This window comes from Chelonoidis abingdonii, chromosome 2 (genome assembly GCF_003597395.2).
Source record: "Chelonoidis abingdonii isolate Lonesome George chromosome 2, CheloAbing_2.0, whole genome shotgun sequence".
NCBI classification, from domain to species: domain Eukaryota; kingdom Metazoa; phylum Chordata; order Testudines; family Testudinidae; genus Chelonoidis; species Chelonoidis abingdonii.
In genome coordinates this window covers 75,672,547-75,698,934 of record NC_133770.1, presented here as the reverse complement: position 1 = coordinate 75,698,934, position 26,388 = coordinate 75,672,547, and the positions used below count along the sequence as shown (strand labels likewise).

Here is a 26,388-nt window from a genome sequence, read left to right as displayed (position 1 = left end):
GTTTGCACCAACCTGTCCCCCCATCCCAATCTCTTCACCTCAGGTTCATTCCATACTTTCCATTCCTTTTTTCTCCCCTTCCCTGACCTTCTTCTTTCCATTTAGCTTATCGCCTCCTAAGTAACACCCTCCCCCCCGGAAAAAAAAATTATAGAACTAACAGGCCATTTGCTTCCATCACAATATTCACTCTGCTTGTGTGTTAATACCTCTTCCCCACCCTATGTCTGCCTTGTCTATATAGAGTGTAAGCTTTTCAGGATAAGGACTGTCTCTGTTCATACTGTGCCTAGCACAATGGGGCCCCATTCTTGGTTGTCCCTTAGGCACTACCATAATAAACATGATTGATGATAATTAGTCAGAATTCATATGAAGCCCACCCAGTAACTCCTTTCTAGTAATTATTCCCTCCCAATAATTTTCCCTCCCAATAATTATCTCCTTCACACCTCACCCTATCACATCAGTTTGCAGAGGTCCTTTTGTCTATTCTTTGCTTTCTTAGGTGGCGAATGCAGAGAAGTAAATTTTTGACGGGATCCTCTCATTTGTGAACAATCCTTATATCAGATGCTATCTGAAGGTAATGGAAGAAGGCTCATTCAGTTCCCAATGAATTCCAGGGAATGGGTACCAGAAAGAAAACTGTATCTGCTGGTAGAATGTAGGTATTTATTGAGATCTAGGAGCACTCTTATTTCTATGGGTAAGGCTTGTTCTGGTCTTGACAGTCAATATTTCTGATGGTGTTTTCATGAGGAAGAACATGATCAGCCCACTCCAGAGATAAAGTTAGCTTCTCCTGTTCTGGGCAGAGCAAAGTTTATTCTCTCTCTGCAGTGCCCATCAAGGGAAGGATGAACACCCAGGTTTCCATGGCATATTGCAGTAAGCAGAATGGAATCTGTACACACAGGTATCTTCATTCTTGATGAGTCAGTTTGATGAATTCATGACTGACCTCTTTGTTTTTGAAAAAGCAGTAAAGTGTCCTATGGCCTCTCCATGAATGATCTCTCAGAAACTTGGCTGATGAGAGAGACAAGGTGGGTGTGCAGCTTGAAAACTTTTTTTTTAGTCTCCACCAACAGAAGTTGGTCTGTTTAAATTACTTTTCTAGAAGCAATGGCTTGGGTGGATTTATAGACTACCAAAGGAAAATTTTGACATTAGCCTGTCTCAGTCACAGGCTTTTGGAAATGGAATTTCTTCACACTTTGGCAGGGTGGATTTGATTTAAATGAAATTAATTTAAATCATGATTTAAATCACTAGTCAGGAAGACTCGATTTAATCATGGATTTCTACATAAAAGTGCATTCTTGTTGGTTTTTATAACCTTAATATATATATTCTTCACAACTCAGAGAGATGTAGATTTCATTTTTAGAAGGTACACACTATACATTTTTAAGTGATTTATTTTGAAAACTTTTCAGATTAGTTTTACAGCTATATCAGAAAATGAATGATTGTTTGATTATTTCATTTACCAAAGTTAATTGAAGCAGATATTTATGAAGTCATTGAGAGGTCAGCTATCTCCAGTTCTACAGGTTAATCATTAATATTTGGAGGACTTTCTTGCCATGCTGTATTAGGAGAACATCACCAGACAGACATTTAAATTGTTTTATTTAACAAAAACAACAGCGTTATGTACTCTGGATTTTTTTCTTAAGCAGCAAACATATAATATTTTAACAAAACAATCAGTTAAACTTTCCAGTTTTTTTAAATCAGGTTTGTTTTTGTTAAAATTGTTTTTAACTAAAATAGTTAAAAGAAATATTTATTTTAAAAAAACAAAAACAAAAATTAAACTATGTCAGCCAAGTCAACATGAGAAACTTAAAATATTGGCTTCTGCAGCTAACTCAGTAGTCTTCACCTTCATTTTCCTGTTTTGTTCATAGTCTGGAAAAGAAAAACAAGCTTTCCTGCTTCTTCAGGTCCCAAACGATTTCTCAGTTTGGAATAAGTTAGTCCAAAAAGAAAATATTCTTTCTACACCGGCAGAAGAAGCTACTGCTGTTAAAAGTGAGATTATCACTTCAACAGTCTCTGAATCCAAGTCTTTAAGTGACTTCTACCAACTAGTTCACTGGTGTGACTTTCTTTAAAATATCAGCAAACATATATTTCTTTAATGGTTCACCCTTAGCTCTGAAGTTTATTATAGTTGGCATTATGGAGGGATGATTGCTGGATGTCCATGTCTTAGCCAACTCCTCTTCTTCAGCAGTTAAGGTTTGACTTTGAGACCGAGTATTGAGAATATTTGTAAGAAAATGAGCTGGAGATAGTGCTTGTCCCATTCGTTTTTTTAATGTTTGTAATTTAACTCTGTCATTGCATATTTCTCTTTTGAAGCTCTCACTCAATTCCTTCCAAATTTCAACAGTGTCAGCAATAAAAGAGCTATTTCCCTGCATTTTGTTCAAGGCTACAGAAATAGGCGTCAGGATACTCAGCATGTGTTCAACATTTCTCTTAAGCCCAATGTTGAGAACTTTGTGACAGTGCCATCTATTTTTTCACGATTTTGTTCACAAACTGTCATCAGATTAGGCCAGTTCTTGATATAGTGCTCAAAACAGTCCACTAGTGAGTTCCGTAGCACATCTTGTAGGGGAGTTAGCTTGGTTCTTCCCACTTTTTTTCAGAGCAGCTGCTGCAAAGTGATTGTTACGGAAGTATTTTGCAATTTCAACAACATTAGCCTTTATTTCTGGAACACTGAAGTCTTTGGGTAGGAGGTGTATCAAATGAGCACTGCAACTGTATGTTATTAGCTTGGGACTCTCTTCGCTTCCTTAATAATTTCTTCTAATCTTGTATACATTTGCAGGATTGTTTGTGACCAACCTGCGTACTAGACATTTGAATTTTTTTTCACAGTTTGTTATAGCTTTGACTGCTACTTCTTGTCAGTATTGTGCTGTGTGTGCATTTCCGGATGTATCAATTGTTTCTGTAAGGAAGACATTCACTTCTTCTGTTGCTACACAAGCACATACAACAGGATCATTGTGGACATTTCTTCACCCAGGTTAAAAATTGTACCCTCTAGACCTTTTGCACACTGCTTAGTTTTTGTTTCATACACTTTATCCAGCAATTTGCCTGCGACATCTGTTCTGTTGGGTGGACTGTCTCCTGGTCTTAATGACTGAACCATGTTAGTGAAGTGTGGGTTCTCAATCAGATGGAAAGGAGCCTTTGTTGTGTAAACAAACTGGGCAATTTTTTCGTCAATTACCTCTTTTTGTAATCTGCTGGTTCTTACTACAAATTTATCTGTGGTGGTTTCTGGATGATGGAGATTTTTTTTCTTTTTGCTACAGGTGATATATTGTGGCTATATGATATACATGATGTGACTGAAACATTATCATTGGCAGATAACTCTGAAACTATAGAAAATGATGGTGATCTTGAAGGTGAATAGTCTTCAGAATCCTGTATGTTGAGGATGGATTCTCCTAAATAAAATAAGTCAATGCAGTTATTTAATTATTATTACCATACTGCTCATTCAGTATTTCTCATTGCATTCACTGACACTCAGTACTACTTTAAAGGTGAAATTGTAAAAGGAAGATCTGCCTATTTCACCTATTTATTTTTTTTTATCACAACTGCATCTAATATGATGGTACCATAGAGTAACAACTATATTTTTTGCTCAAATATGAGAATTCAAGAATAGTCCAGAAGGAAGACAGGCAGTCCTTAAGAAAGAAATATGAAATAAAAAAGTTTACCAACCTGAAGATCCTGCATGTTCAGACATGTTCCTTTCATCATCTTCAACATAGCTTCCTCCTGAGAAGAAACACTTCTCATGATGTTGTTTTATTCGGGCAACTAGGCCTTGCATTTCTTTGTTGCACTGTGTGCATTTTGCATGCATGCCTGTCTTACCCACCGGTAGAGGAACTTCATTAAAATATTCCAAACTGGGTCTCTCTTATGGCCTGCTGCCATTATAGGTTTTCCCTTCTAGTGAGAGAATCATAGAATATCAGGGTTGGAAGGGACCTCAGGAGGTCATCTAGTCCAACCCTCTGCTCAAAGCTGGACCAATCCTCAACTAAATCATCCTGAATGGTATAATAGATCTCAAATCTATGAAGGCTATACTCAGAAAGACCTCAAGACTTCTGGAATATGCTGCTTAAACAGTTTCACTTTTGTTTCTACTGCCTCTGCCTCCTTTCTCACATTAATCTCCAGACTTCTCCTTGTCCAGATCTATTCTGCCTCCAAAAATCTTCTATTCATTGAACTTTTTGAAACTTTGTACTTTTAGAGAGAGGTAAGGGATTGACTCTGTACACAAATTTGCAGAGGGACAATAGGGTTGAGGTCTGTTATTTCTCACTTCTATTCATTTATTTAAAAACATTTTTCCTGTTAACAAACATGTTATCTCTGGAGACACAAATGCACAGTTTGATAACTGCAAAACTAAGTATCTCTAATGGTATCTTCTGACTGAGCATTAAGTCCCATTGGATAGATAGAAAGATTAACTTAAATAATCTATACAGAAACCCCTGGAACCCCGTAATATTGGGTCCCTCCCTAATCCATGAACTATCAGAAGTTATTTACAAAACTTTTCTTAAACATTAGATGAATATATTGCCTCATACTGTAGAATTAGAATTTATAATCCCTATTCCATGATGAGCTATAATGTATCTTAATTAAAGTTATCTTTAGAAAGGTTTTTTCCTCAAAAAGCATTTTATCAAAATAATCCGATTTAAATTAAAAAAAATCCGATCTTTTTTTAAAAAATCATTGATTTTTATCCGCCCTGCACTTTGGCCCAACTCAGGAGGGAGGGTGAAAATTAAGCATCCCCTTAAGTTAGTCCAGTCCCCACAGTAAACTAGCTTACTTTAATTTAGGGACCATCTACCTGGGAAGGTTACACTGGTACAAGATAAGATGTGAATTTAAACCAGTATAGTTATATTGTTATAAATCACCATGTTGACAATCTTATTTCAGTATGTGTACCTTTTTTGGGGAGGGCAGGAGGAGATTATCTTCTCTCTTTGGAAGAGGTTATGCTGATATAACTACAGTAGATTCTGTTTGTTAGCAACATCTTGCTTTCCAGCAAAAAGTTGCTATTATCTGTAAATTGCCAATAAGTGCAAGGCTAGTTGGGGCTGCAGCTTGGGAAGTGCTGGGACATGCCTTTTCCATCTGCGTATCTGCAAGGTGCCATGCGACCATTGTTCAGCATGTCCCAGCACTTCCTTCTCTGGCTTCAGCCCAGCAAACCTGCCTGTAGGGTTGAAGCCAGAGAATGAAGCACTGTGACATGCAGAACCTGGGCTCCTGATGGAAGGGCAGGACACAACCTGGAGAGTGCAGGGAGAGGTACTGTGCAGCTCTGTTGGCCCCAGGATCCCTGCTCCCCATGGAAAGTCCTGGCATTTGGGCTACAGCCCTCCCTTGCCACTGTTGCACAGGCCACAGCCTCGCCTCCCCTGCCTGCAGCCCCAGGACTCTGGCAGATGCTCCCATGTTAGGTAGAGATACGAGCACCCCAGCCTGTTTATCTTCTTTGTCGGCAATGGATCCCAACCTGAGGAGGTTTGCTGCAGCCAGGGAAAGAGGTGCTGGGAAATACTGATGCCCCCCCAGTGCCAGGGCAGGATATAGGCTGGAGAGCACAGAAAGGTACTGTGCAGTCCTAGTGTTTCCTTTCCTGCCTGCGGCCCTGGTGGCGTAGTCGTGCTATTATCCACAGAACCAGGTCAATTAAGCTTTGGGTCAGAACCCCACGCTATCCAAATTTGAAATTTTGTATTGAGTTTGGTTGGTTAAAGATCAGTGACCATGAGCCAGAAAGCATCAGCAAATGCAATGAAACTGCAAGCCCTGATGGACAGACTGCAGTTTGAACATGAGCAAAAACTGGCAGAAATTCGAAATGAGAGAACCTCTAAACTTTTATCTAGAAAGTTTATAAGTTTGCCTGAAAAGGAAGTAGGTAGAAATCTGCCTAATGGGCCAGAGGTAATTCTGGATGTAAGTAAGACCCAAAAAGAGTCTATTGTGAATAAGGGAAGTGTTCCTTTAGAGCAAGCCCTAGGTGAAGAAGGTAAGAGCAAAATGTCTGTAAGGGGTGAATTGCTGCTTAGAAAAGCTCCTGGAGAAAGGAATCCTCATGGTAGCCTGTGCAAGCAGTTTCCTGCAACTGAAGGGTGTGAAAGTGATTTAATCAAGAAAGTTTCAGTTCCTATCAGCCAAAAGTTTTCTGTTATGAATGGATCCTCTGACTTTCCTTTTGAAAGATCCAGTGTGGGTAACTTTAAAAAGGTCTCAGATGGAGTAGAAGTAGTTAAAAAAGTTGAGCAGCCCTATAACCCCGTGGCTGTGTGTGTCCAGTTTGTTGGGAAAACAATGGTATTGGGATAGGAATGTCTCCATGCTATTTCTGTGAGTGAGCAGTCTGTGTTTCAGGATCTAAGGACAGATTTGGTTGCTGGTGTTTCAGAGCTAAATGGTTTTATGGCTGAATGCTTGAGGATGCAGGGAAGAGCAAGCAGACTTTCACCCTCCGACTATTTTAATTTGTGTGGTATCTCTGTAAAACAGAATCCAACATTGGAATTGGTAGCAGCTAAGAAGTTAAAAAATAGTGTCTGTGTTGATGCAAATTGCCTGACTGGCAGGGAGAAGAAAGACTTGCTAATAGCTGTTAGCAAAGAGAGCCCACCCCTTCAGCCAGTGAATTTGGTTAAGCAAAAGAAATCAGGGTTTAATCCTGCAGGACAAGGAGGAAAAAAGACATCAAAATATTCTCTGTATCAAGATGACAATAATACAGGATCAATTGCTTAAAAGAAAAAATGAATAAACAACCTTATTCAAAAAGAGATACAATTTAAACATTCCAGCAAGCTACACGCATGTAAATACAACTAAAACAACATAAAAACCTATATTGTTTTTCTACCTGTACTTACAATTTGGAAACAGAAGATTAGAAGATAGAAAGAACCTTCTCATAGCTGAGAGACAGACACAAGACTCAGACCCCAAAAATTCCCTCCCTGACTTTGAAAAATCCAGTTTCCTGATTGGTCCTCTGGTCAGGTGTTTGGTTCTCTTTGTTAACCCTTTACAGGTAAAAGAAACATTAACCCTTAGCTATCTATTTATGACACTGTGCAGCCCTAGTCTTTCCTTTCCTGCCTGTGGCCCTGCAAACCTGTGCTTTCCAAAAAAGTTGTTAGTAAGCAGTGTGCCTGTTGCCAATATCTGAATCCTATGTACATTAAAGTCAATGGGATGGGATCAGTTCCTGGCAAATGTTGCTATTAAGTGATCGTTTTTAATATTGGGATAATGATTAAACAGAATCTACTGTTTATAGGTTTAACTATGCCAGTAAAATGGGTAAAACTTTCTCATATAGATAAGCTCTTATGCTGGTTGCCAAGAGTCTCTATGTCCAAGTCCTGCAGCCAAAGATCATTGGAACATACAGGAGTGCTAGTCATGGCTTCTGAGGGCATATCTGTGCTTGACAGACTACAGCAGCAGAGCTACAGTTGTGCCACTGTAACGCTCCAGTATAGACGCTACCTACACCACCCTTAGAAATCACATCTCTTTTGTTGGGCTATGTAACAGAGCATGGCAAGCCCCCCTTGGTTTCTGCCTCTGATAGGCTCATAAAGTCACTCTGACACCCTGGGTTTTGTAACCACTGGTGCACTTTATTCTCAGGCTTGGTCCCACCACCATTTCACCATGTACAAGTAACCCTACACCGTCAGTGGGAGGGAGGGGAGAGCTGCCTCCCTGTTTTCATTCCCTGCCTTTTCACTTTCCTCCTGAGGCTGGGTTCCTTCTGCTGAGGCTTTTATGCAGCCCCAGGCTAATTAGGTAACAGCTGTTTCCGCCTCCCCAATTAGGGCTAGATTACTTCCAGCCCACTCTAATTCTCCCTAACGTGGAGCGGGTGTGACAAAGGGCTGACTCTGCAGCCCTTTGTCCAGCTCTCTGTCACAGGCTATTACAGGGTATGTCCATGAAGTATTAAATAATCAATGTGGTGAAATACAGAGTCTCACTGGGTACTGTGATTCAGCACTCAGGGTCCTGCTTCTGGGTTTTACTGGGATCACTTTACACTGGTTCTACATAAAGCTAGGTGAACGAACCAACTGGGAATTCCTTTGACATAGGAAGATTCCCTGAATGGCTTTAGAGATGGCAGAATACCTTCATGTTACCCCCTTTCACTGCCTTTGGCTTGAGGGCATGACTGGAGAGCCATTGCGTTTGACCCCTTGGGTTTAGGATAGTTGAGTGTAAGTTAGAGCAGCTATTGGGCTGCTTTATCTTATAGCTCATGTGGCAGAAGAATGATGGGTGGGGAAGGGCACAAAGGTGGACTCTCAGCTAGTCTGTTCTCCCACAGCTGCACTGAGTTTAGAATCAGAGCCCAGGTGTCTGTATTGGTAAACTGGTTTGAGAGAAACCCTTTTGCTTCTTTTTATGTAAAGTTCCTTTCTGGACTCACCCACACAGTCCTACTTCTTTCTTTCTTCCTTCCCTTCCCTTTTCAGAAAACATGCTTGTTGGCCCTGTTGGTTTATTGATGCTTCTAATATTTATATCAGCAGTTGCTTCTAAGTCAATGAATTGGCTGTGTGAGAGAAGACTGTTTCATATACCAGGAGAATATTGTCAGAATTATGTCTCTTACTAATTTCTCTGCCTGTCAGGCAAATGTGTAATATGGCCTCAGATATTTTTGTGGGTGATTCCAATAAAAAGAATACTTATGGTCAAATAAGGATAAACACCATAAAATTTCTGTATCTGGTCATTCACTAGATTTACCCTGGCTGACTCAGAGAGGTGCTTCAGTAAAGCCTGCTGCTCTAAAAGGATTTAACCTCTCCTTTGGAGCTTATGTTGTGGGAAGGAAATATTTAGCTTTAACCAGGGGTTGGTCTTCGGGAGATGAATTAGCACAGAGTTTCTCAAACGGGTCACCACTTATGTAGGGAAAGCCCCTGGGTAGCTGGGCCGGGCCGATGTGTTTCCTTGCCCTGTCCGCAAGCCCGCTCCAGTGGTAGTCGCGATCGGCTGGACCTGCGGACGGGGCAGGTAAACACACCGGCCCGGCCCGCCAAGGGCTTTCCCTACACAAGCTGTGACCCCTGTTTGAGAAACCCTGAATTAGCATGTTACTGGAAGACTTGGCCATACTTCTCCTCCTCCTCCCGCTCCCTCCCGGTACTGTGAACTGTTCAAGTTACAACTGTGATTTGATTGTCCTCTCCTTACCAATGGATGGGAGGTTGTGTCTGTTTTCTGTCATTGTAGCTTTGCCACCTATTTTACTGATGACGGTCCTGCATCCAGCTTAGCTTCATCATAAACCGATGTAAACCAGGGTTGAATCCAGTCTTAATTTCTCAGTGGGCTAAACAGGATGTGTAAATTATGTTTGGTGTGCTTTAAGGCCTAAATTCCAGAAGACATTCCTGTTCAGGACAGCACCTTTACCTGTTCTTAAGCCACTCTGAAATCGATTAGGGCCTAACAATTCACACCAAAATTTAAAGGAATACACATATTTATCTGGTTGGAAAACCATTCCCAGAGAGTAATTATCAGTGGTTCACAGTCATGCTGGAAGAACATAATGAGTGTGATCCCACAGGGATCAGTTCTGGGTCTGGTTCTGTTCAATATCTTCATCAATGATTTGGATAATAGCATAGTACATCTATAAAGTTTGTGGATGATACCAAGATGGGAGTAGCTGCAAGAGCTTTGGAGAATAGATTAAAATTCAAAATGATATGGACAAACTGGAGAAATGGTCTGAAGTAAATAAGAGGAAATTCAATAAAGACAATTGCAGAGTACTCCATTTAGTAAGGAACAATCAGTTGCACACACATACAAATGGGAAATGACTGCCTAGGACAGAGTACTGCGGGAAAGCTAAATATGAGTCAACAGTGTAACGCTGTTGCAAAAAAAGCAAACATCATTCTGGGGTGTATTAGCAGGAGTGTTGTAAGCAAGATACTTGAGAAGTAATTCTTCTGCTCTGCGCTGATTAGGCCTCAACTGAAGTATTGTGTCCAGTTCTGGGCACCACATTTCAGGAAGTATGTGGACAAATTGGAGAGAGTCCAGAAAAGAGCGACAAGAATGATTAAAGGTCTAGAAAACATGACCTATGATGGAAGATTGAAAAAATTGGGTTTGTTTAGTCTGGAAAAGAGAATATTGAGAGGAAACATGATACCAATTTTCAAGTACATAAAAGATTGTTACAAGGAGCGGGGAGAAAAATTGTTCCTTTTAACCTCTAAGGATAGAACAAGAAGCAATGGGGTTAAATTGCAGCAAGGGAGGTTTAGGTTGGACATTAGGAAAAACTTCCTAACTGTCAGGGTGGTTAAACACTGGAATAAATTGCCTAGGGAGGTTGTGGAATCTCCATCATTGGAGATTTTTAAGAGCAGGTTAGACAAACACCTGTCAGAAATGGTCTAGATCAGGGATTCTCAAACAGGGGGTCAGGACCCCTCAGGGGGTCACGAGTTTATTGTGTGGGGGGTCACGAGCTGTCAGCCTCCACCCCAAACTGTGCTTTGCATTCAGCATTTATAATGGTGTTAAATATATAAAAACATTTTTTTAATTTATAAGGGGGGGTCGCACTTAGAGGCTTGCTGTGTGAAAGGGGCCACCAGTACAAAAGTTTGAGAGCCGCTGGTCTAGATAATGCTTAGTCCTGCCATGAGTGCAGGGGACTCAGGGTCCCTTCCAGTCCAATGATTTTCATTGTTTAGAGTAGTGTTAGTTGAATGAGTTCAGAGTTAATACATTTAAACACAGAATTGGAATTCGCAGTGTCCTTATCTCAAAAACAGAAAGAAGCCTAATTTAAAGCACAGTAACTCCTCGCTTAACATTGTTGTTCTTGAAAAATGCAACTTTAAATGAAACGATGTTAAGCGAATCCAATTTCCCCATAAGAATTAATATAAATGGGGGGGTTAGGTTCCAGAGAATTTTTTTCACCAGACAAAAGACTGTTTTACACACACACACAGTTTTGAACAAACAATTTAATACTGGTACACGATGATGACTGTGAAGCTTGGTTGAGATGGTGAAGTCAGAGGGTGGGATATTTCCCAGGGGATGCCTTTACCGTTAATTGATGAACTAGCAATTGGCTGAGCCCTCAAGGGTTAACCCATTATTATTAATGTAGCCTCACACTCTACAAGGCAGCATGGATGGAGGGAGGGGAGATAGCATGGCAGACAGAGACACACAGTGTGTGTGTGAGAGAGAGACGATCATTGCCCCTTTAAGTACACTGACCCCACTCTAAGTACACTGCCTTTTTAAGTAGCTCAGCAAGTTGAGACAGCAGCTGTTGCCAGTCCTCTCCCTCCATCCTGAGCCCTGTCATGTCCCCCACTTGCTCTATGGAGATGGGGCAAGCAGGATGCAGGAGCAGGGGGAGAGGGACACCCTGACATTAGATCCCCCTCTTCCCCTGCCCTCTCTGCACAGCAAGCAGGAGGCTCCGAGGAGCAGCTCCAAGGCAGAGGGCAGGAGCAGCACATGGCAGTGCGGGGAGGGACAGCTGAACTGCTGGCAACTGATAGCCTGCTGGGCTGCTGCTGCACAGGGAACTTAGGGAAATGGGGAGCTGATGGGGCTGCCAGTTGTCAAAGTTAGACTCAGGACTCACAGTTTGTCAGACCACTCTGTTTTATTAGCTCAGCGCACTGCTAATACACCCAGATAATGTGAGCACCATACAAGACACAAACTATCTTATTTATACAGATAAAAGGAGGGGAGCACTTAGCAAGATAACAAAGGAAGCAGAATCTGATAAGTTTACCTGGGCTAGCCATGTATATCTTATTTCCTTACTAACTATTACCGATCTTCTGTTAATGTTTCGCCATTAGCACCCTTGTTTATGCCTAATGTTTCTTTTCCTGGCACCTGTATTTCAACATTTTTTATTTCTGCTTAAAGGTACATACAACATTTCTTTAATCCATTCTTATTTTTACAATATAATTCATTCTACTTTCACACAGTCCACCCTGGTTCCAAGCCCCAACCAGCTAGCTCCAATGGGCTGCTCTTCCTGCAAGCAGTGGACAAAGCAAGTGGCTGCCAAACAGTGTTATAAGGGAGTATTGTGCAACTTTAAACTAGCATGTTCTCTAATTAATCAGCAACGACTTTAAGTGAGGAGTTACTGTATTCCTTTTGTAACATGGCTGTTTTACCTTAATATATCACACAAAGAGTATGTTGCAAGAGGTTTAAACTCTGTGGGAATTAGTATGCAAACCATCTAGTAATAGGCTGAATTATTTCTGTAACCAGTGTTCTGAGTTCAAGAACTGAATTTGAAATGAATCTCTAAATTAATTTAAATCTCACTCAAGATTTGTTTATAGCTTTAGAAAGTTATAAAGATGAATTGTTAACTTTATAAACTAGATTGTTAGTAACATGCCTCATTCTCTTTTTTTAGACTCTATTTGATAATCAGAACAATGCATCAAAAAAAGAAGAGTCAGAAAACGTTAGTAAAAGTGATAGTTCAAAGAAGATGTCAGTTGAGAGAGTTTATCAGAAAAAGACTCAACTTGAGCATATCCTCCTCCGTCCTGATACGTACATTGGATCAGTGGAACCTTTAACTCAGGTGAGTTTCCATTAAATTTACAGTTTTCCTGGTGTTCTGACATTTCAATGAAGAAATTACTGTTGTGGCTGTTCTATTCCAGAATATCATGTTGAAAGGTTTTATAGTTTGTCCATGCATGCATTGAAATAGCTCAGGAGAGGCATTTTTAGCAGTGTTTGGTCCTTTTGAAACAACATATGCTCAGAGAATTTTATGGAGCTCAAATCCAGAATGCTGATAGTCTTAATTTATTTATGTTATTGTCTTCTTTGGATGCCTAATATTTCATATTCAATACTTGATGAGTTTACCTGCCTCATTTTTAGATAGAGAATAGAGAGAAGACTCTTTATGGGATATATCTGTATATGTGCAACATTATTTAAAGAACTCAAGACATCAGCAAAAGAAGTGTGTGTGTGTATACACATGCACATATACGCACACACACACAATATAATATCGGCTAGCAGACTCCTCTTGCTGATGTCTTGAGTTCTTTAAACAATGTTGCACATCCCCAGGAAGCTGTGGAGGTTCATCATGAAGCTCTCCTGAGCTCAGCTGTGATTTCCCCTTTAAAAAAAAACTCTTTAATTTTCTCCAAATGTTCCTGTGTGTCTCTGTCTCCTAGCATAGCAACAGCAGTCTGGTTGGGAGAAGGACTTTACTGAAAGAGGGCATAAAGCTGGGGAGACGTATAGAAGCAGCAACTGTTTTCTATCGTGGGTTGCAACGGTAGGGAGTTTAAAGGGCCATTGTTTTCTACTCATGACTTGAGCAGCAGAGCTAGCAGCTGTCTCTGCAGCAGACAACCACATTGTTTGAGGAAAATTTCAGCATTTGTGGGGCATCTCTTGGCATTTGGACACCTTTGGAAGCCAGACTCTGCCACCACAGATCCTACCCTGAGTGGCCAGCTTCAGCCTTCACTCTGTGGGTGATAAAAGTGCCAACTGGAACCCCTGAAATGACTCTGGTGGTTCATTCCTTTTGCGTCAAGTGCCCAGGGAGGGCAATAACATCCACATGTTCACTATCGCATTCAAAACAAATGTATTCTGAGAAGAACACAAGGAAGGTGTTCAGACAGAAATTCCTCCCACCAGCTCTCAAATTTAAAGTGATTCATTATCTAAATATGCTGTTGATTTGGAGGAGAATCAGTTCTCCATTTACCTACTAGGGAAACACCCCCACCCCAAAGGTCCCGATTTGTGACAAATTTCTCCGAAGTTATCCTTAAAAAGTTAAACTGCATAGCTTTACATGGGGTCTAGAATTATTTAGTCCTCCTTGAAGAGTTCCAAAACTCAAAGGAGCATAGCTTAGCTGCTACAGGGTCTAAAATTAAGAAACATATAAGCTCTACAAAGTTAAGAGGTGCATCTCCTGTGAGGATGAAGAGACTTCCAGCTTCCTCTCAAAGCACTCTCATTTGGATGGCTCCAGAACTCTTTCCATACATGGTGAAGTGGAAAAGTTGGTGAAACTAATTTATTCACTCTGAAAATAGATTTCAGTAGTTAGGATGAGATACAAATAGGGCAAATCTATCTCATCCTTGAGTCTCTAGAGCAGTGGTTCTCAGACTGTGGGTCGTGACCCCATTTTAATGGCATTGCTAGGGCTGACTTAGACTTGCTAGGGCCCAGGGCCAAAGCCCAAGGCAGCAGGACTCAGGTTACAGGCCCCCTGCCTGAGGCTGAAGCCCTTGGGCTTTGGCTTTGCCCCCAGCCTGTGGAAGTGGCTCTATCTTCCCCCTCCCCCCGCCGGGAGGTGAAGCTTGGGCGGGCTAAGGCTGGGGGGAGTAATGTGTGTTGTCAGAAGGGGGTCACAGTGCAGTGAAGTTTGAGAACCCCTGCTCCAGAGAAAAGTGTGGACACAAAATGATTAAACTCAGAAGGAGCAGCATTAACAGGGCTGCCATTAAAAATATGCTAGGTACAGCCGGACAAGTCATATAAGTTCTCTTTGGCATGTCAAATTTGTTATGTAATACTTATTACTGATTTATATTATGGTAGCCAGTTCCTTATAAAATGGTCTTTTCTGAAACCTAACACCGAATTATCCAAAGTGCTAATAGAATCGTAGCTCACATAACCAGGCTGACATCTACTTGGTGAGCAGAGAGATCTCATGTATTTATTATTTGTAGTACAGTAATGCTCAAAGGCCCCAGTCAGATCTGTCCCTGTTGTACAAACACATAGTAAGAGACTACCCCTGTTGTGAAGACCTTACAATCTAAATAGACAAGATGGAAAAGTGGCAGGACAAAGGGATGGAACATAAAAGCACAATGACTGTTGGTAAAAGTCATGCTAATTATTTTTTTGTTTTGGTTTTTAATAGGTAAGTAGGATGAATAAATAGCAAGGGAATAGAAAAGACAGAGGAAAAGAGAGAAAAACTAAGTGGGGGAGAGGAAGGAAGGCTGTAGAAAGGCCTAGAGAATGGGATTGAGCTCTGGAGCTGGAAGATTGTGAGGGATTGGGTAAGAGGATGTTAGAATAAAATCCTGATTCTAAATTGAAGAAAGCAGTCTGGTGATATCACAGGAGTTTGGGGAATCTGAGGGCAGGCTCCTGCCATGGAAGTCTTTGTCCCCAGTAGATACTGCTATACTTTCTCCAAGCTCATAGGCCTGGGGATAGGGCTGCATGGGGCCTGATGCCCCAGGAAGATTTCCCTTCCCCCCAAAAAGCAAACAAACAATATGGTCTGGAGGGTTCAGGAGAGGTCCCATTGGATTTTGCCTCTGCCCCCAGTATTACTGCCGGGAGAGAGTCTTTTGCTGCTGGGGCTGATGCTTTACTTTTCAAAGTACATATGTCACAGTTCCCTCCAAATGCTGAACTCTAGGGTACAGCTAAGGTTAAACTTCTCCAAGGCACAAATTCCTTTCCTTGTCCTTGGATGGTATTGCTGCCACCACCAAGTGATTTAAACAAACATTCAGCTTTATCCCCCCCAAAATAGCCCCCTAAGCCCCTTTACCCCTTTCCTGGGGAGGCTTGAGAATAATATACCAACCAACAGGTTAACAAAGTGAGCACAGACCAAATCCCTGGTTTTAGGACACTGAAAATTAATTAGGTTCTTAAAAGAAGAATTTTATTAAAAAAAAGTAAAAGAATTACACCTGCAAAATCAGGATGGAAGATAACTTTACAGGGTAAATAAAAAGATTTAAAACACAGAGGATTCCCCTCTGACTTTGCTTCCCAGTTACAAAACAAGAATAAAATTACTCCTTGGTCTCTCTCTTTGTCCTGAGAGGGAACACCCTCCCCCCCGATTTGAAAGTATCTTCTTTCTCCATCAATCCTTCTGGTCAGGTGCAGCTAGGTTAATTGAATTGATTAACCTCTTACAGGTAAGTGATTCCGTACCTCTGGCTAGGAGGAATTTGATGTTACTGCATACATAAATATTGTTACCTTCCCTTTATATTTATGACAGTGTTTGTATTACACACACTGTCATAAATAAGAGGGGATAAGAGGGGCCCTGAGAAGCCACATTCTTCTCCTAATCTAGACAAGCACTGTATGAAGATATAGATATAAAAAACTGCCATATGTTTCAATACTGATTCTTTTGTCAGCTACTAAAACAAATAAATAAAAATAAATACTTCTTTCCCTTCTCCTTTGGAAGAAGAGTCCTGTCCACATAGATATGTGAAGGAGGTAGAGTATCATCTGCCTCAGGAGTTTAGTTCCTCCTTCAAAACCACTCAAAAGTACAGTATATTGTTGTCTCAGAGTTGTTTTCTTCTCCCTGAAATCTTTACCACTATTTATAATTTGTAAAAGAATTTTCAAACATGAAAACAGGAGAGAGAGAGAGAGAGAGAGAGAGAGAGAGGGAGCATTTGTCTCACCTGCTATATCTCTTTTCTTTCTAGTTTCTGAGTCTGACAAACCATTGACTGAATGTTAAGTGTAATATGTGGAATAGATATCCCTAGATAGCTCTACATATTTTATGCTTCCTATCCTGCAGATATTTGTGTATATTTATGTATGTGTATCAGTAAATACAATATAAATATTTGTATACCTGTGTATATAGTCCATTTGAATCGCTGCAGATACAAGTGAATTAATTCCATGTTTAACGCACACTTATCAATATTGTTACAGCTTTGGGAATAACGTCACGTGGGGTTTCTTATAGTAGGTATAACTTAACCTGAATCAGATTGATTGATTGGTTTGGGTCTACCCGTTAGCTGCGTGGAAAAGTAAAAATCACAATAGTATTGTCAAACCTGAAAACTAGAAAAGAAATTAAGCAAGACAGTTTTTTCCTTCTGAGAGCTCAAAACCAGCAGATGGCACGTTTGTAATAAAACCATTTTTTGTGGAGAATGCAACTGAGACTGACTCTAATTGTGGCATAAGTTCAAACCAAGGGAATGGGAAATGAGTCTGATTAAGAAAAAATTGGTTCTGATTTACTGTTCCTAGATACTTACATAGCTTTTATTCATGTAGTATCTGAGCACTGTTGTTTGGGCAGTGGTGTAACTTAGAGCAGAAATTTGGCCCCCTTCTCTTTAAGATTGATTTTGTATATGTGACTGAATAGTAGGTACACCAATGTAGGAGGAGGCATTTATAAGTCCTCGATGGAACTTAAGGGCTTGTTACCAAAGCTAGGTTTATAGCTAGCTAGGAAAAGTATTATGTGAATGTGATGTAAAGACAAAAATGTTGTGCATATGTGCAAGATTACCAGGTTCAGAGTGTGTTTGTTGGTATTTTTAGTATATCCAGCTGCTGAAATGTAACCTATCATGATTTGTTATTTATCCTGCTAAGGTAAAATTTGTACATAATACTATTTCTGACCATGGATTTGACCAAAAACCCCGGCAAAGTGAGAAGTTATTGTATGCCACCTTTGTATCTTCTGAATTCTGGACTGCTCTAGAGGTTGAAATGGTCCTCATTGTAAGTTAGAACAGCCTGCACTATATTTCCTGTGGGCTCCCAGAGTGGAATGTAGAGGCCAGAGAGGTAGACAGAATCTGTCCCCATAACTGTAATATGAAGGAAGTGGAAACTAAATAGCTGCAATAGCTTACCCTGTGGGTTACCTAACATAATAGGTCAATCAAATGGTTACAAAATGCCTCAGATATAAACATAGAAGCAATTGCCACTTCTTTCTTTTTTTTTTAAAACCTTGAAGGGCTGACCGATTGGTTTAATGTCAAGTAAAATATGCAGCAAAGAGATTAAAATAAAATTTTATATTGAATTCTTGAAATGTTAAATAATCCAAATTGTATCAACATGAACATTTCATTTTGAATCCAAGACAATAAGTTATTTTATTTTGTTTATATGTAGTTAATGTGGGTTTATGATGAAGAGATCGGAATGAATTGCAGAGAAGTTACCTTTGTCCCAGGCTTGTATAAGATCTTTGATGAAATTCTTGGTAAGTGTTTTTAATAATGATAATGTTTTTACAGCTCCGCAGCACGTTTCCTCCTGAAGGTTCTGAAAGCACCTGACATATTAAAAAGATATACAAACTACACACAGAGATACTTTGATCCACTACTGAAATGAAGTAGTTTAGAAAAGAAGGTGAAGCAATTTAGGAAGAGGTACTATCTCCACTTGAAACTGCAGAGCAGTTTCAAGAAGGCAGAATATAAATACCTAAGTTTGACTTTTATAGTGACACTAGAATCAGTTACTGTGGATTTTTTTTAATAAGAAAAACTAGTCATGACTTCAGTTTTATAACTGATTTGAAAGAAGAAACCTCCAGCAGCCCTGCACGCTTAACACACGTGATTTAGTCTAGACTCAGATGAAAGAGTACCATCTCCTAAATCACCAATGCTGCCTCCTACAGTACAAAGGTGTCTCTTGGAAATTTAATATGCAAGCATTTGACTCAGCATGACCTTTCTCATCCTGAGATGTTTGGCTTTATAACAGGCACAGAAATTGCAGGCTTTAAGCCATGGGAGGGTGTAATTTCCCAACAGGGAACTTATCCCTTGGCTCTGCTGAGGTATTAGTCTCAATAGAGTTAATCCTTTGGCTGGTAGGTGATTTTTAAGGTCTTGAGGTTGCCAGTGGTCTTTCCACATACCATGTGTGAACAGAAGTCAGTGGGAGTTTTGCTGTTTACTTCACTGAGGTCAGAATTTTACCCTATACCTCTAAAGCTGTGCTGACATCTGAAATGAAAAGGAAAGAATACATTCTTCTTTGAGTAGTGTCCCTGTGGATGCTCCGCTCTAGGTGTCTGTGTCCTTGCACCTAAGAGTGGAAATTTTTGGTTGCATTGTCCGTTTGGGCCGCACATGTGCTCTCCCTGTCTCATGCCACATTCAATTGCTATATAGCGCTGTACAGCCAAACTGCCCTCAGTTCCTTCTGAACTGCCCTTGGCTTGACGTGGAGTCTTAGCAGAGCCCGTTCACAGAGATTTCTCTTGGTGTTTCCTCTTACTAATTCCTTTTGTTAGTAGCAATAGCTCTTTGGTTGGTTGGATCTCTCTCTTTTCTTCTCATTTCATTTCCTTAAAAATTATTATTTTTATTTTTCTCTTTCAATTGTAGAATTGTATATATTAGACTTCCCTAGTTCTTCCCATTAGGGAAGTGAACCCTAAAAAGGGTATGCCCAGCTCCCCTGGGTATAAACATTGTGTCTCCTGTGAGGAAGCCATTCCTGTCAGAGACAGCCATTCCTGCTACATTCGCTGCCTCGGAGAGACACACATGCCTCAGAAGTGCATGTTTTGCCTCAGATTAAAGGCAAGAATCTGTGTCATGAGCTGAAATTAAGACTATTAAATGATGGAAAGCTTATTCTGACCAGACTCCGACCCTGGCCCTGGGGATGCTGCGCCCCCTCTCCATCCCCCCCAACAACAATCCCCATCAAGACTGACAGCATCATTTGAGCAGCATTCTCCAATGACTTAAAAGAGGAAATCCATAGATTCCTCTCAGAAAGCAAATAAATGGGCCACAAGTTCCCAGAGCAGGGAACTGCCTAAAAGAACGAAATCCCCGGCATGGTTGATTGCTTCGGTACTAACTGGCGTATGGTTAAGTACCTATGAGGCTGCCACAAGTAAGACCAAAGAACCTAAGAGGGCAGGCTCAGACAGAATGGCATCATCTGGGGAAAGGAGAGGTAAAGACAGACCCAGCTCCTCTCAGACGGCACGATGGAGTCATACAGACAGTCAGTACCGGGTACTCTGGGGCTGCAAAAAGCCACAGTACCACTTTCTGGCCATTCTTTGGAGCACAGAGTTCCTATGGTACTGACAACTATATCTGCTTCAGTGGCACTGATGCTGCTGCCCTCAACGGTACTGATGACTGTTCCAGTACCTTAGGAATTTTGTTTTCCTAAAGACTTGCTGATCTCAGAGATGTCCGATTCACCATTATTGGGTATCAGCATAACTGCGGAACGCCTTACAGCCAGGTCCCCAGACTTAACATGCAGTATCAAGACAGGTTACTCTGCTGTCAATGATTGCTCCATCTCTCTCCAGTGATGATGATGAAGAGGAGGAAGGGGATGATTTATATTCTGTGTTGGCCCATGGTTCTCCACTGCAGCAACAGGGTGCTATCAGAATAGAAACCTATGCTCCTCCAAGCTACCACGAGAGTAGATGAGACCCACATGGTTGTTATGAACAGTGTTGGGGCCCCACCCATGCCTTTTCCACCACCTCAGTGGCTATACTGGGACCTGTGGGCTGGATATAGGCAACAATTCTCCAGGTCCTTTAGTGTCACCCAGAGAGAGAGGGAGAGAGAGAATCCCTGTCAGCTTCCATAGCCAGAACTCCTGATCCTCAAAAGGAGATCTTTTGAAGAACTGGAGGGGAGATTGGACAAAGAAACCACTCTAGTGACCAGTACGTCTGTCTTCATCTGATGAGGTGATCATCCCTCTCCCACCACCACCAGCAAATGATTTTAAACAGTTCCAAGACCTTTTCAGATCCCACTTGAAGTTAAACAGTAAAAACACAGACTGCATGACTTCCTGCAGACGTCAGCATCAGCAAAAATTGCACTCCCTATCAACGAGGCACTGCTGGGCCCAGCAAAAGCTATTTGGCAAACACTAGCCACTATACTCCCGGTGTGCAAAAGGGCAGACAAGAAACATTATATGCCCTTGAGCATGTGGGCTTTTGTTTCTCATCCTTCCACATATTTGCTGGTCATCTATGGTGTTAATGAATGTGGCACATGGTACCATGCTAAAAACAACATATGATAAAGACAGGAAATGACTGGATTTATTTGGACGCAAAACATATTCCTAAGTGACTCTACAAATTAGGATCACTAACTATCAAGCCTTTATGACAAAGTATGATCACACTTTACTCTAAATTAAATGAGTTTATTGAATACCTCTTGTCAGATGAAAAACACCAATTTCAGGCGATTTATTACTGAGGCTCAGCTCCTGGCGAGGGCAGCATTGCAGGTTTCGCTGTATGCTGTGGACACAGCTAAATTGCTACAGTAGTTGTCATGAGGAGAGGGTCATGGCTTCATCTGTCTGGCTTTCCAAAGAAGATGCAAGCCACAGTGGAGGACCTCCCATCTGAGGGATCAAAATTGTTCACGGACAAAACTGACAAATCCCTGTACTCATTAAAAGATGCCAGAGAAATGTTATGCTTTCTGTGTATTTACACTTCTGCTCAAAAGAGAAGACCCAGTAAATACCAAATGACAGAGATCACACTTTATTCCTCTTCACAGATATTATGAGCTCCAAAGCAAGAGACAGAGGGTACAAAAACATAGACTGACTGCCCCACAATCACCAACATCACAGCCATCTACATCTAAACAACAATTTTGAGATCTTGGTCTAGGCCCTGAGTTGCCACACCCCACCCCACACACACAGTTTCATTTGCTGCAACAGCCAGAGCATCTCCATCAATTTGGCGACCTCCTTACCTCTTTCCATCAATCTTGGAAGTGTATAACCACAGACAAGTTGATACTAGAGGTTATCACAAGTGATATTTAATCCACTTTACCTCCTCCCCACTCTCCCGTCCTGTCCCTCTTCAGGAAACTCTCTCATGAGCATCTTTTATGTGAAACTAGGTTCTATAGAACCAGTTTCGAACCAACACAAAGGCAAGAGTTTCTATTCCAAAGATTTCCTGATACAGAAAAAGAATGACAGTTGGAGACCCATTCTAGATAAGAGTGCTCAGATTTGTAAAAGTACATTTCAAGATGGTTACCTTGGCAGCAGTAATCCCATCTCTGGACCAGGGGGATTGGTTCTTGGCCCTCAACCTACAAGATGCTTACTTTCATATCATGATTCATCCATCCCACAGGAGGTTTCTGAGATTCATTCTGGGGCAGAATAATTTCCAGTACAAAGTGCTCCTGTTTAGCCTATCATTGGCACCCAAGATCTTCTCCAAAGTCCTCTCTGTTGCGGTGGCACACCTTCGCGAACAAGGAATCATGATATTTCCATATTTAGATAATTACCTGCTCAAAGCACTTTCCTTTGATGATGCACTGGCAACCACACAAGAGACCATGGACCTATTTTTACAGCTGGGACTTCAACTAAATACTCAAAAATCCACTTTGACCACAGTACAGCAACTGGAGTTTATAGGAGCCTACCTAGATGCAGTGGAGGCCAAAGCTTTCCTCCCATTGCACATATTTAACATCTTGCCAGCTTAATCTCGACAGCTCAAGCCAATCTTCAGATCTTGGCCAGAAGCTGCCTCCAGCTACTGGGGCACATGGCGGTTAGCACCTTTGTTGTACAGCATGTGAGACTCCACGTGCATTGTCTTCAAGGATGGCTCAGAATGATGTCTGTTCTGAGAAGACACAATCTAAAACTTCTATGAATGCCCTTGACAGTCAAAAACTCTTGACTGGTGGGCAGATCCTCACAACGTGTGTGTTTGTGGGTTCACTTCATCCAACTACCCATCGTTCATTTTAATGACATTTCCTACTTGGACATTTATAGAGTTTAGGGCAAATGGTCCTTGTTGGAATCCATAATACCTATCAGCCTACTAGAGCGCAGAGCAATCAGAAATGCCTGCTCTCACTACCTCTCAATACTCAAAGACAAGCATGTAAAGATTATGATAGACAACATTGCATGTATGCTCTACGTAAACCGCTGAGGAGGGACAAGATCATCTTCTCTGCGTGCCAAGGCAGTGACGTTATGGAATTGGTGCATTTGTCACCAGATCAGCATCTCAGCAATTTACCTCCCAGGCATTCAGAACACTACAACAGATATGCACAGCAGAAAATTCTCCCAAGATCACGAATGGGAAATAGACACTACAATCCTTCACAGCATATTCACGCATTGGGGAACTCCAAAGATGGACCTCTTCATCACAGTCAAGAAGAAGAAATGCCCTCAGTTCTGCTCCAGAGCAGGATGGGGTCATTGTTCTCTTGAAGATGTTTTTCTCCTCAAATGGAATAGACATCTTTTATATGCATTTCCTCCAATTCTGCTAATATTCAAAGCAATATACAAAATAAAAAAAGAAAAGGCCAGAGTTATTTTTATACCTCTAACATGGCCAAGAAGGACATGATTTCCATATGTTCTTCAGCTGGTGGTCTACCCACTAATCATTCTTCACCCTGTTCCACATCATCTCTCTAAACATGCGGGCCAGATCCATCACCCAAATATGAACGTTCTTCACCTGAAAGTATGGCACCCTGATGGTTCCAGAATGTGGTAAGGAACTGCTCTGAGGAGATAAATGAAATTCTGTTACATAGCAGAAAAACAACTACTTGACACACATACGTTCAGAAATGGAAGAGATTCCAAATCTGGTGTAACCAAGACAGGTTATCACTACCTGCTCTCCTTTACCAGTCTTGCTAGAGTACATTCTAGAACTGAAGAAATCAGGGCTATCTCTATGCTGCGTGAAAGTACACCTCACAGTCATCAGTGCCTTCTATCAAAAGATAGATGGTCATTTGGTATTTGCTCATCTCATAACAAAAACATTTCTTAAACGCATGAGTAATCTCTACTCTCCAATCAGAGATCCTGCACCACTGTGGGACCTTAATCTTGTCTTAAACTGTCTTACAAGATTTCCCTTTAGCCCATGGCCACTTCCTCACTTCTGCATCTCTCTACGAAAACTGCATTCCTAGTAGCCATCACCTCTGCTTGGCAAGTGGGAGAGATAAGGGTCCTAATGGCATACCCCTCCTTTACAGTTTTTTTTTCCAAGACAACGTCACATTATGGCTGAACCCCAAGTTCCTACCAAAAATACTTTAAGCCTTCCACATGAATCAACTTTTCCACCTTCCATCATTTTTTCCCTTTTATTCCTCACTGGATAAAAGGGAGGCAACACTGCACACGCTCGACATCAGGAGAGCATTAGCTTTTTATCTGGAAAGGATCAAGCCATTCAGAAAATCTGTGAGACTCTTCCCCTCCAATACAGGCAGATATAAGGAATCCCCAGTATCTAAACAAAGGGTTTGTCTACACTATTGCTGAAAAGTTATATTGCTCAGGGGTGTGAAGAAGCCACACACCCCTGAGTGATGCAAGCTACATTGGCTTAAAGCGGTGTCCACACTGCGCTGTGTCAGCAGGAGTCTCTCTGCTGCCGCCATAGCTTCCGCCTCTCAGTGAGGTGGAGTAATTATCCCAATGGGAGAGTTGGCGTAATTCCAGTCACAGAAATTTACAGACCAGTTACCTGGGCATCTGCTCACCCATTTGCCAAATATTATGCAGTCACTTGTGACTCAGCATCAGATGTGTTATTTGGTTTGACTGTATTATCATTAGTAATGAACTCAGCTCCAGAGTCCCATCCTTATAGCAGAGGCACTGCTATATAGTCAGTTTAGGGTGGAGCACCCATAAGGACACTAACTCAAAGAAGAAGAGGTTACTTGCCTTGTGCTTTAACTACAGTTCTTTGAAATGTGTCCCTCTGTGGGTGCTCCACTACTTGCCTTTGTCCCCTCTGCTTCAGAGTTGTTGTATGTGAGCTCTGCGGTAGAGAAGGAACTGAGGGTGGTTTGGCTGCACAGCACTATATAGCGATCAAACACAGCGTGAAAATGAGGAGAGCACATGTGCAGCCCAAACTGACACTGCTACCAAAAATCTCTGATCTTAGGTGCACATCTAGAGTGGAGCACCCATATGGACACACATCTCAAAGAACCGCCGTTACTGAGCAAGGTGAGTAAACTCTTCTTTTGGCTAAATGGAGAGATTTTACTTTCAAATTTATAAATTTCTTATAAACAGTGAGTGGTATTGTCATGGGCCAGGGCTCACCGGTACGGTGCCTCCTGCTGGTTGTCCCCCTGGACCCCAGTGCCCCTTTCAGGCCGGGGTGCTGCCGCCTCTCAGTACCCCCACAGATCTGGATCTCCCCTCCCCAGGGAACCTCCACCCTCTATTCCCACCTCACCTCAGACTATGGCTACTGCCAGTCTCAATCTAGCCCCTGTTCACTGGGGTAGACTGCAGTGTAAATGCCACTCATCACCGGCAAGGGGGAGTTTGGACCTGCTGCCTCTGCCTACCCTTGGGCTGCCCTTCTTTGTACCTTTAACAAAGTACCTTCTTTGGCCTTTAACAAGGCCTGTAGCCTGGGGGGTTTCTAGGTTGGATCTCCTCAGCTCCTCTGGCCTTCCCCTGGCCCTGCTCCAGTCTTGGTACCTTCTCAGCTTCCAGGCAGCCAGACCCTTCCCTCTCTACCACTACAGAGAGACTCCTTCTTTGGCTTCTGGTCGCGCCCTCTTATAAGGGCCAGCTGGGCCCTCATTATACCAGCCTTGGCCTGATTGGGGCGTGGCCCCCAGCTGAGGCTGCTTTCACCAAGCAGCCCCGCTTTTCCTTCCCTGCCACAGCCTTTTCCCCTGGTTGTTTTAAGCCTTTTAAAGCAGTAGCGGGTGACCACCCTGCTACGGGTATGAAAATGAGTACCTTGCATCACTTTTTCTATGCTCCCGTTGCTGACTCAGCGATATAATTTACAGGCTTTAAAAGGAAGCCATTTCCAGCCTACCTCTTTTAAAAGGAAGGTGCCCAACAGGGGTTCATGAGAGGAGAAGTTATCACCAGAGAATTCGTCACCTCTCTGCAGATTGCCATCTTGTGCTTCATAGACAATTGTTTGAGAACCACTGGCCTATATAAAAGCATCATAAAATTACAGTTGTTATAATTGTGCATTCTTTTTAATAAAACTTCCTACTTAACTGTCTTTAACGAGAGTATTTGAAATGTGTCTGATTTCATATTGCACTGAGATATACTGTAGTCTTTTTCCATGCATTAAAATGTGTTTTATTTTTCTCAGAGTTTATCTTTCTGTCCTTGGAGTGTTTATTTTAATCCATATTTTGTCTGATGAGGCATATTCTGAAAATTACTGTAATACATTTTCATGTTTAATGACAACCTTAGAATTTCTGAGCTCAGTTGCTTGTAGTTCACACAAATTCAAATGTAGTTTAATTAGTTTCCTGATCAAATTTTAACTTCTTTATAACCTGGCTTTTATAGCTGTTCTGAGTTAACACGATT

General features: G+C 41.5%; 1 protein-coding gene across 3 annotated transcripts in view; it reads left to right on the top strand.

Moving 5' to 3' along the window:
* TOP2B (DNA topoisomerase II beta) overlaps nucleotides 1–26,388 on the top strand; it is a 120,963-nt gene that overhangs the window by 20,700 nt on the left and 73,875 nt on the right. For all 3 annotated transcript variants that reach the window (XM_032768024.2, XM_032768025.2, XM_032768026.2), the window contains 2 exons: nucleotides 12,590–12,763; nucleotides 18,115–18,205. In XM_032768024.2, the coding sequence (XP_032623915.1) occupies nucleotides 12,590–12,763; nucleotides 18,115–18,205 (265 nt within the window). The remainder of the gene's footprint in view (nucleotides 1–12,589; nucleotides 12,764–18,114; nucleotides 18,206–26,388) is intronic.